The sequence below is a fragment of the Lithobates pipiens genome, unplaced genomic scaffold, assembly GCF_037356315.1.
Source record: "Lithobates pipiens isolate NorthernLeopardFrog02 unplaced genomic scaffold, aLitPip1_a1.2 Scaffold_8, whole genome shotgun sequence".
Taxonomy (NCBI): domain Eukaryota; kingdom Metazoa; phylum Chordata; class Amphibia; order Anura; family Ranidae; genus Lithobates; species Lithobates pipiens.
The window spans coordinates 521565826-521583832 of NW_027507903.1; the positions used below are offsets into that span (position 1 = coordinate 521565826).

The window sequence follows — 18007 nt, forward strand, 5'->3', positions numbered from 1 at the left end:
AACTCTGTACATTGCTTAATCCTGACCCATGATTTATGTGCATGAATTAATCCTGACCTCTGTATTCTGTGTGTTACTTAATTCTGACCCCTAAACTCTGTAGGTTACTTACTCCTGACACCTGCAGTCTGCATGTTACTTAATCCTGACCTCTGAGCTCAGTGTATCCACTGATCCAGACCCCTGAACTCTGTGTGTTATGTCCCGTTGACACAGGGTCTCTCAGGATGTTGCTAGCAATGCTGCCAGTGTCTGCTCAGAAAGTTACACACAGGCTGGATGCACTTCTTAACCAGGGAAGGGTTTATTACTCACTCAGAAAGCGATGTACATTCTTACATGGAGGAGTCATATACAACAGATCTCCCTCTAAGTATCATGCTGCTGCTTCCAGTCCCACACACACTGTGACTGACTTCCTGGTACAGCCCCTCCCCCAGCATGCATCAGGAGAAAGGGGTTAAGGGGCACAGTGATTCTGCATAAACATTACACTTTGCATTACTTAATCCTGACCCCTGGACCTGACCAATGGCATTAGTTAATTCTGACCCTGAACTCTGTGTGTTACTTGATCCTGACCCTAAACTCTGTGTATCACTTGATTCTGACCCCTGAACTCTATGCATTACTTAATCCTGACCCCTGGAGTTTGTTCATGACCTAATCCTGAATTTAGAGCTCTCTGAGTTCCTTAATCCTTACCTTGGAACTCTCTGCATTACTTAATCCTGACTCCCAAGCTCTGTGCATTTTTGACCCCTGAACTCTGTGTTACTTTATCTTGACCTTTGGACTCTCTGTGCTATCCAAACCTGAGCTCTCAACTCTGAATCATGGTGTACAGTATTTTGTCTTTATACCTCCAAAGCCTGCATTTTATTCCAAAAGTCTGTGACTAAGTGTTTGGGAGGCAGGGGTAGGCTACAAATGAGGGTGTGAGAGTGTGGTTTTGTGGGTGTTATCAGTAGGGTGCCCCCCCTATTTATTTAATATTGTTTTATTAATAATACAGTAACTAGCTTTAGATTTCCAAACCGTTAATCGCATTATGTAAATGTCTTTATATGTATTCCACAGTAACTATTCTCTAAACAAATATATGCATAGGTACGACAACAGTAGACAGAACAGGGATGGGCACTATTACCTTTAAAACGATCAGGTTATAAAAAAAAAAAGAATATATAGCAAACAGATTCCTACTGCTATTTTAAAACCAAAGATAACAAAAAATGCCATTTGAAATCTGATTGCTATGTGCAACAGACCTAGGTTTTTCTTTTTTCCACTTTGTATAACTTAGCTTCCTATGGGAGTTTCACCTGTGTGAAGCTCCCCCAATAGTAAACAAAGCTCACACTGTTTTTTGAACAATTTATTTATTGTAGAAAATGGCATTTATACAAGCAATTTTATGTCTATGTGATTTCTTAAACTATTAAATGAAAATGCATCAAGCTAGTATCAAATGAGAAGATGCCTGACATCTTAGAGGAGAAGTGAAAAATTACAGTTGCTCTACACAGTTGACGGGACCCCCACAAATTGTGATTCCCAGAATGTTGACAATTCCATTAGTGGAGCATCCTGTTCCATAGAAGTCTGGATCTATAACACAATGTAAAAACAATGAGATTAAAAAAAAAAATCTTTAAAGCTAACTTCATCATACACATCAATTGGTTAATTAAACTTACCCTAATTATAGCTATTTTTTAAATTACATATTATAAAATTGAAGCTTGCATATTTGATTGAAATACGGGTTATAATATTGAAGTCACCATGTAATTAGGTGCAATGGCCAACTCTTTTTAGGTAGATCTAAACTGAAGCTCAATGCTAGAATAAACCAATTGAAGAAGCAATAGCTCCAGCTTCTCTCTTTGGGGGAAGTCCTCCCTCGGAAGTACTCCTGGAAGTGATCGTGTGACCCGTGATGTTACGTGCCTTCCACGTGCATTCCACGCCGGCCCCAGCCTCTTCCTGATGGCCACAGGACGTGCTCCAGGCCAAGCTACAATGAACTGCAGCCCCACATCTCTGCAGCACCAACGGATCCGGATCTGAGGACTATGCTATGGACCATCAAACACACAGATGAGCCTTTTTAACTCCTGTTTCCTGTAAGTGTGACCTTATGTCATTAAAACGTTCTCTAATACTACACTCAGGTGGCGCTTCCTTCTCTACCTTCTTCTTGCCTACTACAGAGCCAGCTGTCTGAGGAAAACAGCCTCCATTTGACCAGCCACTATACTTGTTTAACCCCTGAACTGCCAGATATATTGTTATGGACTAATTGCCTAGCCAGTTAACATTCCAATTATTGTATGCACTCACATATTTGTGCTTACAGTTACCATTACCCTTTTAGAATGTGGGCAGATTGATGTAAACAGATGTGCGTCCGCTTACATCCAATTACCTCCATGTACATCTAGGTCTAAAGAATAAAACATTGGAATAGGTTGGGTGATTATTCAGACCTAAACCTGATGTATTGGAGGTAAAAAATATGTAATTTCTGTTTGCATCCTCCATCCCATAGACTTAACATGAGTCCATCATACTTCCCATCTTTTGATGGAGGAAAAAACTGAACAAACATGGATGGCACAAACATGGCATCTCTTCCATTTGGCTCTGGTTCAGCAGTGGATCTGTTCACGAATTCCCCACTGATTGGAATGAATGTTACAGATGTGAAAAGGCCCTTCTTACTGAAAATGTTTAGTGCCTCTACTTACACAGTAAATTGCAGTAATAGAATATTTCCCTATTGAAGACCACTACCTACAAACATTTTCTTTGGATCGGGCACAATTATGGAAAGCCTTTGTGAAAAATTATTCTTAGATTTGAAGCCATGAAAATCTTGTTCTCTGTAGTTTTCATGGCAGATCCGTCCTTTCCCTGCTGCTTGGGTTGCTGCCCAACTGATATATATGGCGAATTCTCTGACACCATACAGGCAGCAGCAAGATATAGAAGAGGGAAGGAGGGAAATGCCAAAGCCCAACTTAATAGGCTCTCATCTGCAAAGAAGAATGTTGGGTAGTAGGTTTACCATCCAATAACTTTTGAACAAACTATTTTTTCTTAGAATTGTCATACTGTAATACTATATCGCCAGAAGTAGTATATTAAAATCATTGTGTAAACATTGATAATAGGAAAATAAATGGAAACTAACTGCACTCATTATATAATTTGGTTATTTTCTGCCATTAATGTGTCTGTCAATGTAAAACACTATCAATTTTTATTTCTCTAGTCAAAGTTCTGCTTTCTTCATGTGTTCCCAGGGCAATACGTTTTAGAACATTATAATGCAAATTTCTTCTATTCTTGGCTTTAATACTAATTCGCTGCATGTGCTGAATCACGCGTCTCCCTGATAGATCAGTGGGTGGAAGCAATTCAGTCTCAGATGACATGACAATTATCTTGTCCTTGTTTTCTTTTACTTAATCTTTCTGAACATTTTTTTATGCTTAGGCATCCTTGACGTAATACCACCAAAAATAAACATGTTTATGTACTACTGTGAGATCCATTAATCTAGAAAATTCCAAACGTAAGCCAGAAAATGAAAATATTGCTGCTGTACTGACTGCCAAATGTTTTGTTCCTGCAATCACTGTGTAGGGCAATGTTAGATATTTTAAATTCCATCTCTGAGCATACACAAATTCTGTCCCGTCACTCCTTCTCACCCATTGCCTCATTAAAAACACTATGACAGTGTTTTTTCCTTACCTGATTCCACCATCCTTACCCCTCACTGCTGGTGCTTCTGCACATAGAGACCACAGATCAAACACAGTTTTCTGTGCCAATGCAAACCCTTCTCTTCTTTGTGATGATAAGCCATTTTCTGGAGCCTTAGAGGCCTCCGCCACTGGACACCCAATAGGAATGGTTCACATCGCCTAAGCACAGATGTGGGCACATGAAGAAGGACCCTTCTCTGAACTGAAGCAGACAGAAGACTCTGGGCCTTTTCATGTCACATGACAATGGATTTAGGTAAGCATCTTGGGCTTTTATTTCCCTAAAGGCATTTGGGGCTTGTAGCTTAGGATTGTTTTGTAACTAAGTCAGCAAACAGTTGGTAGGGAGCAAGGTTGTTAATATCTAGGGAGGAGCTTTAAAGGAGTTTTACACTATATCCTAAATGCCAACCACTGGAATATGTGACAGGCCCTGCTTTTAGAATACTCTTGGTTTCTCAAGAGCTACAAACTCAGATGGTACCTGCATGGGCTAGGTCAGTTATGTCCATAGTAGAGGAATGTGCTATCAAGTTGACCCAGTAACAGACAATGCTTGTTAGGAGTAAAACCTAAAAAACATGATTTTGTTAACTTGGCCTGATATATGTACATTTCAGGTAAAACAAACTAACTGGTTGATATGGCTTATTAAATAATTAATTATACATCAGGTTTTATTTATTTCACCAAAATAAATATGTTGTTTTTAGGGGTGTCCTCACTCTAGGTATGGTTGCCTTGTACCTTGCCCAAGCATGACTTTCCCCACTCCCTCACTAGCTTGCCTTCGCATTGTGCTGTGCTCAAGAATACTTAAAGCAGAATTAAGCCCTTTGATTTAACCATTTCAAAAACAGTTATTCATGGCATGTTTTAAATGATAACTGTTGCAATTGTTTGTGCTCTTAACTGAACGATCAAGCCATCAAATAGCAGGTGCCATAACTGATCAGGTGCAGCACCATGGGAACTGCAGATCAAATAAGCTAAGATGGCAGCTTTTAACTGTAAAGGATGGAGAGTTTTGTTTTGCTTTAAGCCACTTGTATGCTTACTAAAAGAGTATAAAGAGATCTAATGCACTCCAGTGTTCAAGTTCCATTCTCAGGCTTGAGTCCAACTGAACCTTCCCCCAGACTATTTCTGGTGAGCCATGGCACCGTATGCTGAACTGTGCCCAAACATGGTACTGAACTACCTCAATCGTCAAGGGAACTGGAGTTTGAGGGCCAAACATGCTCAGGTATAGTACATAATCATTAGTGTGAGTACACCCCAAGAGGTGTCTTCAATATTTTATTGCAGTCCTGTGACCATTTCTCAGAAGAGACACTATCTCTGTAGAATCTGTGCGTTCTCCTTGTGTTTTTGTGAGCCTCCTTTTTTTCTTGTATGCAACAAATGACATGTGTAATAATCTATTCACACTGAATGAATGAATGAAATACTTGTATAGCGCACAATGCGAACTGAATCACCACTGAAATTAGGCTCTGGAATGTATCTGGGTCACTGCATGATTGCAATAAATACAAACATTTTTGGTAAATATTTCATACATTTTAGTCAAAATGGAAGTTGAAATACAGTACTACTGGAGATCTGACCAAAATGTGACATAAAATAATTATGAAAAAAGAGCTAGTAATATTCTCAACATCTGGCATTTATGTAACTGATCTGTATAAGATGTCACTGTAGATGAACATAGGCAAGAAAACAACAAGTTTACTTCTACTTTGAGACCAGGGTGTTAGCAGTATGTTGGTCCCCTCTGTGAGATTCTGTCTCACAGAGGGGTCTCTGATGCTCCACACCCTCCTTCCTTATCAGTTTTCAGCTGTAAAAGTACAGTCCCCAAATGCAGACCAGGCAACATTTGCACTGCCCAGCCCTGGCCAGACCCAGTGTTTATCATTTAACATGCTGCAGAGGATAATGCCCATCCTTAGCACATGTCAAGCTAGAGGCTAAGATGACCATCATGCTTTATGGTAAAAAATGACACACAAATGACTATTTTAACTAACACCAGAGGCCTTAAGGTTATAAACACTGGGCCCTGGTAGTAACAAGGTAAATGTACTTAAAGATTAAGGCCTCATGCACACTGCTGCTCCTAAACTGACATTTTTGGGCCTTTTGGCATTTTCTGCCTAAGCCCCTGAACACACCTCGATAAAAGCATTTGGGGTTGATTTGCTAAAGGTAAATAGATTGTGCAGTCTGCGAGGGCATTTGCTCCAGAGCTTAGCAAACAAAGGGAATCTCTGCTAACTTACATCATCTAATGATGTGCAAGCAAAAATGCTGTTTTTTACATTTTCCTTGCATGTGATTGGGTATTCTTTGCAAAGTGAAGCCTTACTTCATTTACTAAGCTCTGGAGAAAGTGCCCTTGCAAAGTGTACAGTCTATTTACCTTTGGTAAATAAACTCTTATGATTCCATGTACACATAGGCCTTTAGAGGAGTTAAGGAGCAGCATTTAGAGGCAGTAAATGCTCCTTCTAAACACGGAAGAGCTTTTGGGCATAAAAAACCATGCCAAAAGGAGTTAAACACTGCTTAGCGGTAGGTCTGTTTAGCTCTTGATCAATTCAGTAGTCAGAATAAATAAAAATTATGACCAATGAAATAACTACACCCCAAAATGTGCCTGATAGGGCCTAAACACGCCTAACCGTATTAGGAAAAAACTTGGCTTAGGTGCGTTTTTAACACTGATTTTCTCCTGTTAGGAGAAATAGTGTTTACAATGTGTGTGAAGTATGAGGCCTAAGTTCACCTTTTGAATAAAGTTGACTGTGAAGTCAAGGGGCCCAATAGTTTAAAATAAACTGTGCAGCTTTGAATGTTGCTTAATGTAATTAATATACTGTACCTGTAGGCCGTTTATGGCACCCTCATCAGCATCACAGGAGTGGGTGCTCTCCCTTGTCCACAACCTGCACATGTGCAGTCATAGGTGTGCGCAGCCTGTTGCATTAGGGTGCGCACCTCAAAGTTTAAACACACATGTGTGTAGGTACAGCATGTGTGTGTGTGTTTATATATATATATATATATATTTATACAGTATATAGACACACACTCATATATAAATTTAAACAAGGATGGTGTCAGTAGAGCAGTTGATGTATTAGTAGAACAGAGGTTGGTGTCAGTAAGATAGTGGATGGGGTCAGTCAGTAGGGCAGTGGATAGTGTCAGTAGTTTTTTTAGTTTCATTATTTTATTATTTTTATACAATAATATTGTTTATTTTTTTACATTTTGTGGGGAGCCCCGTTGGGAGGCTTTGGTGAAATATCAGCACCAGACAACAGGGGGAATCTGCGCCACACGGGGTGATTAGGATGTCCCCAGGCACACCCACCACACCCCCTGCGCATGCCTGTGTGTGCAGGTCACGTTCTCTGCCCTTATTGCAGCAATGCTGAGCTTAGCTGTCACTGCTGCAAGCGTGCTGCATATATGCTGGTTTTGAATGAGGGGAAGCTGATTTGAACAAGAGTTTAATTTGTGCTGTAAACTCAACTGGTTTAATCAGATTCGGAGAAGGACAGACAACACTGAGGCCATTGCACATGGCTAATAAGGCACTGAGGGTCGGTCTCCCTTTCCCCCTCTATCTCAACGATAGATTGGAAAACATTGAGAAACAACTGGAAGATCACGGGTTATATAATCCTTCCCCTTTCTTCCTGCTCTGTATTTCCGGAGTCTTTGATTCTTTTTGTGCCATTCTGTATATTATATACGGGCTATACTACTGCCTTATCCTTATAGAGCCACCTTTTTTCTTTTTGGCTATCCATAGGGAATAGAAAATGATTAGCTCCTGATGAAGCATTATGGTGAACACGAAACATGTAGAGCATTTGAGTATCTCTGAGTTGAATTATTTGTAATATACTGTCTGTATAAACCTATTTTCGTATTGATGGTTATTTGTTCCTTGATGCTCCCACATCGGATGCCTACGGGAATATATGTAGAATATGATGTACTTATAATATGTTAGACAGTGAAAGATCATGCTCTGAGGCATTGAGATTTTGTTTGTTTTAGAAATAAAAACAGTTTTAAATGTACTCCTCCTTTTCTTGTTATATCTATATTTAATGCCTAAAAAGTCCATCATTGTCAACAATACTTGCTGAGCCTTTTTTTAAAATTTGAATATCGGGACGTGGCATGTTTTCTATATAATGTATTCCCAGGACCACCCTGTGGTAGATACATACTAAGTCCAACATGTGCTGAGGGAATATTGTGACAGATGGGGAGAGCTCAATGAACAGATGGATGATGAATCACTGTGATACTTCTGATTTTCACTGTCCAATAAAAGGTTGAAGAGAAAGTGCTGAACTGTAGTAGAGAAAAGTCATCACCAACCTTACAGGCTTGTCTGGTATGGCTGTGTATATCCCACAGAAATGCAAATCTTATGCTGGTAAAATAACAACTATATATGTTTTTCAGCTGGATGCTCAATTGTATTGCTGGATTTCAGCTTTAAGTCGCTTTAATATAAACCAATTTATAAAACCCATATAGATTTGTTATGATGACCCGTCACTGTAGATGCATGCAATTATTATTGGAAGATAATAGTGATAATAGTAGCAGTGCTTATCAAAGGAAGGACTGGAAAACAGTTAGTTGTGTGTTCTTAGTAGTCATTTATTACTAAACACATGATCTTACTTTATATATAAAAAAACAAAAACAGAGAAGACGGACAATCTGACCAGTGGACACACAAGAGTTAGACGAGTAGAGATCAGATGGGACTAGAATCACAGCAGCCAGGCACGGTCATTTAGATTAGGAGCAGTAAGGGCCACAACTCTAACATCCAATATTGCCACACAGAGAGATGCCCAAGAATCTCAGAATGCCGAGGTCAGTGCAGCCATGTAGATTGACAAACAGACCAGTACCTAAGAGAGACCAAGAGGAAATATAACACCAACACATAATAAGCTGACTAGCTACAATAAACACATCAGGGCCTCATGTACAGTATCTTACTGTGGAAAGTATCTGTAGACCAAATTTATTGCATTTTAAATCAAAATTTTGATTATTTGGAATCAGTAACTGACAGCTTTGCGTTTTTAAACAAGCCAAAGAAAAGCATTACAAAAGGAAAGTAAAAGTTAATAAAGACAACAAGTGACATGAACAATGTGAATATGGAAATGCCACCAAAACAGATAGCACAATATTCAGTGTGCTGAATCCAGTGAATCAATTATAAATGATCACTAGGTTAAAAAGGGTGTGATAATCATCTGTTATGCCGTTAAAGAATTGAAACAGAAAGCTAGTCTTAACTAATCTTTAAACTGGCCCCAACACCTATAAATACTAACCCATAGAAGAAAAATTTGTATAGTTTTCATTTGCATGATTGGCTCCCTTGTGTCATCTATCATTGACTGCAGGGGAGAGGGGGGAGTACCAACAAAGAAAGGGCTATAGTAAGCATATAGGTGATGTCAGCGCACGGGCATTACCAGCCATTGTCAATCACCCTCCCTATTCCTCAGCTGGCAGGGAAGATCACCTGGCCACACCAGAGAGGCCTGAAACTAGGTAAGTATTTGCATCTTTCTTCCACAGCTAAGTTAGTATAGGGGTAGAGGACAGTTTAAAGAGGAGCTCCAGTCTCCCCCAAAAAAATGTAAATTCAGCAGCTACAAATACTGTAGCTGCTGACTTTTAATATAAGGACACTATCCTGTCCAGGGATCCAGTGATGTTGACACCCGTGTTGATTCTTCAATCGGCTTCCGATGCAGGTGCCGGCATCTTCACTAAGGGAAACTGGCAGTGAAGCCTTCAGGGTTCACAGCAGGTTTACTACTGCACGTGAGCGAGTCACGCAGCACTCTGTGAATGGTCCAGCCATATTCTGGGACCTGTATGTGTGTCCCAGCAGGCAGCAGGGGGAAGGAGGAGGGGCTGGACATACTTGTAGATCGCCATGCCAATCTTAACCAGAAGTGGGAGTGGGTACCTGTCAAGACCAGGTACCCGCTCCCTTCTCCCAAATGTGGCAGTGGAGAGGGGGGGGGTGGGAACAAGCGAAGCTACCCCTTTTTGGTTGAGCTTTGCTTGAGAATTAATTTGGAATTCTACTTTATTTAATTAAAATCCTGAGCAGTCAGCTAAATACACAATTTTAATATGCACATTTCTGTTTTACCTGTCTGAGAATTTGCACTTTCTTATAGCTAGTCTCATGATTTCCATGTTTCTGCCGCAATGCAGAGCCAAGGCCATAGGCACACTTTATTTCCTGGTTCAGCAATACAGTTTTCTGTGTCACATTTCAACCTTTAATCTGCTAACTGGACAAAGGATCAGCATAATCACCTCTTTCCAGTGAGCAGGGAGATGCCTTAAGAAGCTATAAAGATGAACCAAGATGCAGTAGAATGATCTTCCTGGCTAAGTAGTGTAGCAGAAGTCTGTAAATCCTAACTATGATGACTGAACAAAATAACTCATCCATTGGCATATAGCACAGTAAATAAATATGTATCTAAACCATTACTTTAAATGAACTAAACATAACATTATGAGAAAAGGACACCATTGAAAATTCTGGTATACCTTGTACTTCCTGGGCGAAGAAAGTTGGTACACCTTTGCAGAGAGCTTCAATCTGGCTGCCATATTGGGCCACGTTCTTCACCCGGGTCTGGGAGATTGTGTAGGTCAGAGATCGTGGAGGAGGAGCATTGGGGTTCTGGAAAATAATATATATATGACATACTGGCTATAAAACAGGTAACTCAGTTCCAAATCATGTTTTAGTGAATTTATTCTGAATTAATTCTGTAAATATTTGATAGGGTATATATACTGTGTATTCCTGCACTTTCAAATACAATTTTTATTATCTACTGACAAAGGGGATTCCTAGAATGGGGAGGATTCTTAGAATGTGGGTCTCACAGTTTAGGTAGCATTTTGCTAAGAATTACACATATAAAACTTGTAGTCTGGCTTAAAGAATATGTAAACCCAACATTTCATATTTCTGATACAGGCCCATTGTACCATGTACTTGTAAGAAAAAGTCTCCTGTTCTCTTTCTTTTGCTTCCTTTGTGTTAAATCCCTTGTGATCCTGTCAGTCCCTCTGCTTTCCTATTAAAAACTGACCACACTAAACAGGAGTACACACCGTGGTCAGTTCTCTAGCTGTGTTGGAACTCAGTCTGCTCTCCTCGAACAATAAAATGTGTCCTGGCACACCCCCCTGCATGGCCTTTCTCTGTGGCTCTGTGTGTCTTATGCAGCTGAGAACAGAGGGGATGTGATCACTTATAAAAAAGAGGGGAAAGGGTATTTACCTTTATTATAGCGATATACAAATGTTTTGACTTTCATTTCTATTTTAAACTACCTAAAATAGGTTGTTTTACAAGGTGATTGTTTATAATCACCTTAAATTCATACACACGGTCGGACTAAGTTGTCCAAAAATCCGATCTTTCAGAACGTGATGACGTAATTTCGTTACGATGGGACTAGATTCAGGCTAGTAGCCAATAGCTTTGATATAGGAATTTGATCTGAGCATGTGTGGCACTTGGTACGATCAAAATTCTCTACACATGATCGGATTACATCCGACCGGCCCAGTTGGTCGGGAAATATTTCCAAAATGTTGGAAAATTGGGTCCGACGGAGATTCGGACGGAATCAGTCCGATGCATACCACACACAGTCGGATTATCTGACGACACGGTCCGATAAGACGCATTCCGACGGATTCTCCAACCGTGTGTACGCGGCATTAGGCAAGCAATCTATCCATAACCAGCTCCAGGGGGGACAACCTGGGGGTATTAAGCCAAGGACCCCACAGCCGTTCAAATTTTCTTGCCCGGCCCCTGTGTTGATAAATGTACTTTCTCATTGAGCTTTTTGATTGTTTGTCCTGTCAAGACTGTCCTTGGTTGCCCCTGAATGTTTTTACTTGTATTCACACCCCTGGTGTGCTCACCTACACAGCTGCTTTTTGGGGTCTTTCTGGACATTCACAAGGTTTCCAGTGCAACATATGTCCCATTTTCCTGGCGCCAGACTGTTTTTGGCATTTTATTGTCTTTTCCTAGGAGTTGTCAAGGCAGCCTACAGGAGACTGTTGTGATCCATTCCCATTTCTTGGTGTGGAATTTCCAATTGGATCAAGGACTTGAATTTATCAATTGTTGGGACCTTAATCAATTTTAATTATCATTAAGCTTTTGGATTGTTTGTCCTTTCACGACTGTCCCGATCAATGATTTCAATTGTGGTTGCCCCTGAATGTTTTTACTTGTATTAACACTCCTTCTGGTGTGCTCATCCACACAGCTGCTTTTTAGGCTCTTGCTGGACATTCACAAGGTTCCCAGTGCAACATATGTCCAGTTTTCCTGGTGCCTGTTTTTGTCATTAAATTTGAGGACCCTCTGGTGAAACCACTTTTTTTGGAAGGTGCATGGCTGCACTGATAGCTGGATTACTTGGCACCAACAAAAATGTGTATGTTTAAGGACACCTTTTGCTTACAAACCAATCATTTTCAAAAATACCTCTGTCTCAATCTCCACTTTAAATATGACTGGCTGTTCTAAGCAAGCCCACTTTATTCCTTGCCTCTAGTTTCCAAAAATGATCTCCTTGTCATCATGTAAAGTGTCTCAATGGCCAAAACTGCTAAAATTTAAGAGTAAAACACTAAATAAGATAAACACGTATTTAACATAATGTATATGTTATGTTGAATTGGATTGCTTCTTGCCATTTAGCTTTTTTTCAAATTTCAATTACATTTGTGCAAAATAAAGAAAACTGTTTCCAGAACGAAAAACCTCCTCCCCTGTTTTGCTACACTTGGCAGAGATACATGTAAATATTGATGCTTAAAGATAATATAAAGAACAAATCACATGTGCATATGGAAATAAGAAAAAAAATAATAGCTTTTATGCCCAATTACTGCTGTGTGCTTGGATAAGTTTATCTTAGAAAATGTAATTTTCCAGATTCTTTAAACACAAGGACAGATACAACGTACATTTACAGCCCATCACAACAGAGTGAACGCACAGGGCAAAGAACAGCAGGACGAAAAGTGAGGGGACACACCCGAAGGTTCTTTTAATCTTCCACATCTCAGCAGCAAATATTAGAAAAGAGTTTGGCCCCTTTCACACATGCGGACAGTATGTCCGTATTTCATCCATCTGTTTGCGGATGAAATACGTACATACATGCATCCCTATGGGATAGCGGGTGTCTGCGGATGCACATCCGCAGACACCCGCTATTGTCCGCCTCCGCTATGGTCCAATTCTGCAGATGGAGGAAAATCCTATTTTTCTATCCGTCTGCAGAGCAGATAGAATGAACACGGACAGACGGTCCGTGCTCATCCGATCCCCCATAGAGGAGAGCGGAGAGCTGAAAGGGTGGTCCCTGCACAGTGTGTGGAGACCGCCCTGTCCACCGCCGGCTCAGCGGGGACAACGGAGCGATCCTCGCTGAGCGAGCGGATCATCACGAGGGGGATCATTACTGATCCGTCCCGTGTGAAAGGGGCCTTTGGGTTGGGTTGAGCTTAAAAGGGCACAACCACATCTGGACAAAAAAATACCAGATGACCATAAGGTACAACACTTTTGAAATCAACTTTTTTTTTTTAAATCTATAGTAAAGTAAACAAAAAAAAACAGGGCATTTTAGGAGATGTGGTGACAACATTTCAAATGACCCTCCCCCTTCTCAACTCACTGATACACACCTTGCCAGCTCTTCCCCATTGATCCTTCCTCCATCACAGCTAGCATGAACATTCCCAGGGTAAGTTGGTGTCACTATCAAGGGATAACAGTGCCATCATTTTTTCTGTCATGTTCATAGGCCTAGCAATTGGCTGCTAGATCCTAGCCCTTTCATGCTGGAGGAGATCACTTGATCATCCATAGCTACATAGTTACATAGTCGGTAAGGCTGAAAAAAGACAGTAGTCCATCCAATTCAACCTGTGTAGGTGCCTGTGTAGCAGTATCTATAATGATTTCCCATATCCCTGTATGTTGTGTCCTTTAAGATATATATCTAAGAGTATTTTACATATATCCATACTCCCTGCATCCACCACCAATTGTGGGAGAGAGTTACACATCCTTATTGCCCTAACAGTGAAGAACCCCCTACGCAGTTTGAGGTTAAACCGCTTCTCCTCCAATCTCATTGTGTGGGACCGTGTCCTTTTACAATCCTTAGGACTGAATATTTTATTTCCTATGCAGGAATCCCCATTGAGATATTTGTAAATCGCTGTCATTTCCCCTCTCAAGCATCTTTTCTCCAGCGAGAATAAATTTAGTGTTTTCAGCCATTTCTCGTAATTGAGGTCCTCCAGTCCCCTTAATAGTTTTGTTGCCCTTCTTTGGACTCTCTCCAGCTCCAGCACATCCCTTCAGATGCTGTCCAAGCTGTGGTGAAGGAAGAAGTGGCGAGGGAGTGCTGGTAAGGTAAGTATCAATAGGTCAGGGGGCGGTCCTTTGCTTTGAATAGGCAAGGTGCCAGTATCTGATATATGAGAGCTGAAGATCCCGGGAGCTACACACCAGAACAAGACCTGCTGTGTATAGACAAGTGGCAGTCTTAGCCTGAACCCCCTCATCTGTCTTTGTCTGGAGCATGGGCGCAGAACTACACTTCCTAGCAGCCTAAGCCGCTCATTTACATACCAAGGTGACAATATCTCTTTAAGCTTTAAGACAACATTGCTCAACAGATGGTCTAAACTTATTCACTTTTACAAACTGTTTTGGAAGCCAAAAGGAGACTTAGCTCATTAATATCTACTCAAAACTGAAATACACGTTTTGGGTAGACTTGCACTTTAAAATGTATTTGTTACCATACTTTTTCTAAAAATATTCACATTTAATTAATTTTTTTACAATAAAAAATCCGTTAGCAAATACCAGGTCCTCCCATTATTCTTACTTGTTTCTCCTGGGTAGCCTTTCTCAGCTGTTCCAGGCTAGGTACCACATTCCTGTTCATCCTGCTAACCACACAGGCTCTCTTGGACACAAGACGGGCAGCAAATACACCCTGCAATAGAGCATAAGTAGTGTATTAGACTCAAATCAGCTGGCAGATCAGAAAAACAACACTTTTTCACATTCTTGTTTTAGAATTCAATGCTATTTGCAAAATATTAAACCCAATTATATATTCATTAAATTAATATATGTATTTTTATGAAGAACTGGTTAAAGTACCTCAATCTGACTTGATATCAACAGCCTACTATCCTCTGCTTAGCAGCACAGGCTAAGAGAGGAAGGGGTATCATTCTGAGCGAATAAGGTTGCATTGCTTATAGGGAACATGCTTACGGGAGTGGAAAGCACAGACATAAATTAGTAAGTCTAGTGCAAATACTTTATTAACTAATTTAAGACTGGAGTGTGTTCTGGACTAAGCTGTATAGTCTGAGGAAAAGTTGTGCTTTCTGGCATGTGTTTTTCCTGGAGTTCAGCTTTAAATAAATTAAGATGCCAACACACAGGCATAGCTTAAACCTAACTTGTTTACAATCACTAAGTGAAAAGAGTAGACAGCTAGCTCTACTATATGTAGACGTATGGTCTGTTAGCTTTGAACTGATGCTCAGATGAGAGGGTAAGATCACAAATTATGCTGCCAATAGTGCTAGTAATGTCAAAGAATACAGGATAAGCTAATGGGTTATCATATGATGAGATAGACCAGGGGCAAAATACAAAATAGCTTGCAGGAAAAGGTAGATGGACTATATATAGAATAACAATGAGGTGTGTCAAAGGAAATTAAAAACTGTTGCTTTGTACAAAAATCCTTTGTAAACCACATTGATCATTAGTTACACAAGATTACTCATAATAAATGCATATTTTTGTATATTGAAGGTACGTACCCTTTGGTAGTCCCAGACAGAGTTCCAGGAGTTCAAGCCATTGTACTGGTTAATGTTAGCAACATTGTCTTGATTGTTAATGTTCACTGTCTGATGTACATTTCCTCCATCATTGCCCTGGTTGTTGACGGCAACATTCTAAGATTTGTCAATGAAACACATTAAATATATTTACAAAGCGACATCATTCAAAAAAATGTATGAATATGTTTTTATGCCTGAATCTATAAATCAGTGGTACATGTACCCTAGAATACCTTTGGTTGGTGTAATACAAATGTGTTTTAAGTAAAATTTGAATATACAGTGTGTATAACATTCCACATAAAATAGTCCTTCTGGGATTAATAAAAACAACTGACACTGATGAAATGCTTTAAGTATGTTGTATCTATGATGAGGTTAATATTCTATATGCCTAATCATAGTCTTTAAATCATTGCCATCAGTTCCCAGTTCCCAGCTATTTCTAATCAGTATCTGCTAATAGGTTCTCTATGTAAGTTCATTATATATATTTAAAGGCATTTAACTTACATCTGTTGCAAAGGACACGCCAAGAATGGCAGCGATCAGGATCTGTAAAATGAAAAAAGACAGTAAAAAAATCAGTTGGTTCAGTAAATATGGAACATTCATCATTAGTCCAATATCTAGACAAAGTTATATTTTATACATGGTTTCAATAAGGTTACCTAATGGGAAATATGGTGGGTGGTTAACTATAGAAATAGAGTGGTGCGATGGATTACCACCAAATACACTCTCTTTTCTTCAGTTTACAAAATGAAAGCAAATATCTGCTTACTTATCCCTGGCTACATCACATCTTCTACATTAGATAATACTTATAGGATTCAGATTTTTAAATTGTCTAAAGTCAAGTATGTCTTCAACAATTGATGGAGGATTCTTTATTTTCCTTATTTCAAGAAGTACTATTTGTAGTAATGAGCAAAAAAAAATTCTGGTTGGCCACACGCCCAGTAAAATAACCTTTAATTCAGCAAGTCCAAATAAAAACAAGTTCAAAAACACAAAAAGAGGGTAACAGCATTACCATGCTAACGCGTTTCACACTTCTTTGGTGCTTAATCATAGCTCACATATGGTACGTGACAAATTGTTTCTTTGGACATGTTTTTATGAAATAGAGGTTATTTTACCAGAATTCTTTTTTGCTCATTGGAATCTGTCATGGACAGGGCCAGCACCTGGTCTGTGTGTTAGTGGAGGTGGAGATAGGAGACTGATCTAGAGCGTTGTTCACACACATCTATAACATTTATAGTAATTGCCCTTAAAAGTGACGTGTTTTCTAAAATGCACCCTCATTTTATGTATCCTCTGGCTAACATATGCAAAGATTCCTTCTTGCCAATTGCTAGTGGTACAACTATAATTGGTACATATCATTTTTTAGCTAGCTTGGTCTGTCAAAGTAAGTTGAAAAATAACAGACTTACTTGCCAGATCACCAGGTAAAAAAACAACGAAAAAAAGAAAACAAATGGAGCCACCAAATCTGAGAGTTTGTAAGCTGAAATGTATTAAATCATTTTGATTTTGGGTTTAATACTACCGTATTATAAGGAATAGTATATATCTTTATAGAGAGAATGGTATAAGATTACAGGAGGCGTAGTGACCGCTGTGCCTACAGACAAATTATATGTTCAGTCTTCAATAGCTATTGATATGTCGCTGACTACAGATTCATACCTACACCTAGCAGCTAGAACAATTTATGTTGTTGTAAAACAATTACCAGTTGGTAGTACAGATGTAAATATCTGTATAGAGAAGTATAGTATAAATTGAAAATACTTACTAAAGCCTTCATTCTGCCTTCCTGGAATAGAGGACTGGAAGCAGGGGAGGTACAGTGCCGTGTCTCGCATATATATGTGTGACTATGAATCTTTATTAAGTAGGCAGATCCCTGATCAGTCATCATTGGAAGGGGTCCATATCAAAGTGACGCATTACTTTGATAATGTTATCACTCTTTTCCTACCAGGGCAAATTTATTTTATGGGATACACATTGGCTAGAGCCCAGTAAATAAGATATTGATATACATTTGATAATACCCATATTGAATGAACTGGTGTACATTTTAGTCAATTATTCCCAGACAAGAGTGTCTTGAATTTTGTGTATACTGTGTATCATGTAACATCAAACACATTGCAAAGTGTTGCTGCCACTTGCATTTTTTCTCATAATTA

General features: G+C 39.5%; 1 protein-coding gene across 1 annotated transcript; it reads right to left on the minus strand.

Moving 5' to 3' along the window:
* Nucleotides 1-1510: 1510 nt before the first annotated feature.
* LOC143963476 (gastrokine-1-like) lies at nucleotides 1511-17619 on the minus strand. Its single transcript, XM_077473110.1, has 6 exons — nucleotides 17608-17619; nucleotides 16314-16355; nucleotides 15777-15914; nucleotides 14819-14929; nucleotides 10416-10551; nucleotides 1511-1611 (listed from the first exon to the last, which is right to left on the minus strand). Exons 1-6 carry the CDS (start codon nucleotides 17617-17619, stop codon nucleotides 1511-1513), a joined length of 540 nt encoding a protein of 179 aa, XP_077329236.1.
* Between the last annotated feature and the right edge of the window lie 388 nt (nucleotides 17620-18007).

Excerpts from the sequence above, each read along its gene's own strand:
- LOC143963476 (XM_077473110.1), bottom strand. Across the intron at positions 10,552-14,818 it reads AGGCTACCCAGGAGAAACAA|AACCCCAATGCTCCTCCTCC; the intron begins GTAAGAATAATG and ends ATTATTTTCCAG. Across the intron at positions 1,612-10,415 it reads CTTCGCCCAGGAAGTACAAG|ATCCAGACTTCTATGGAACA; the intron begins GTATACCAGAAT and ends ATTGTGTTATAG.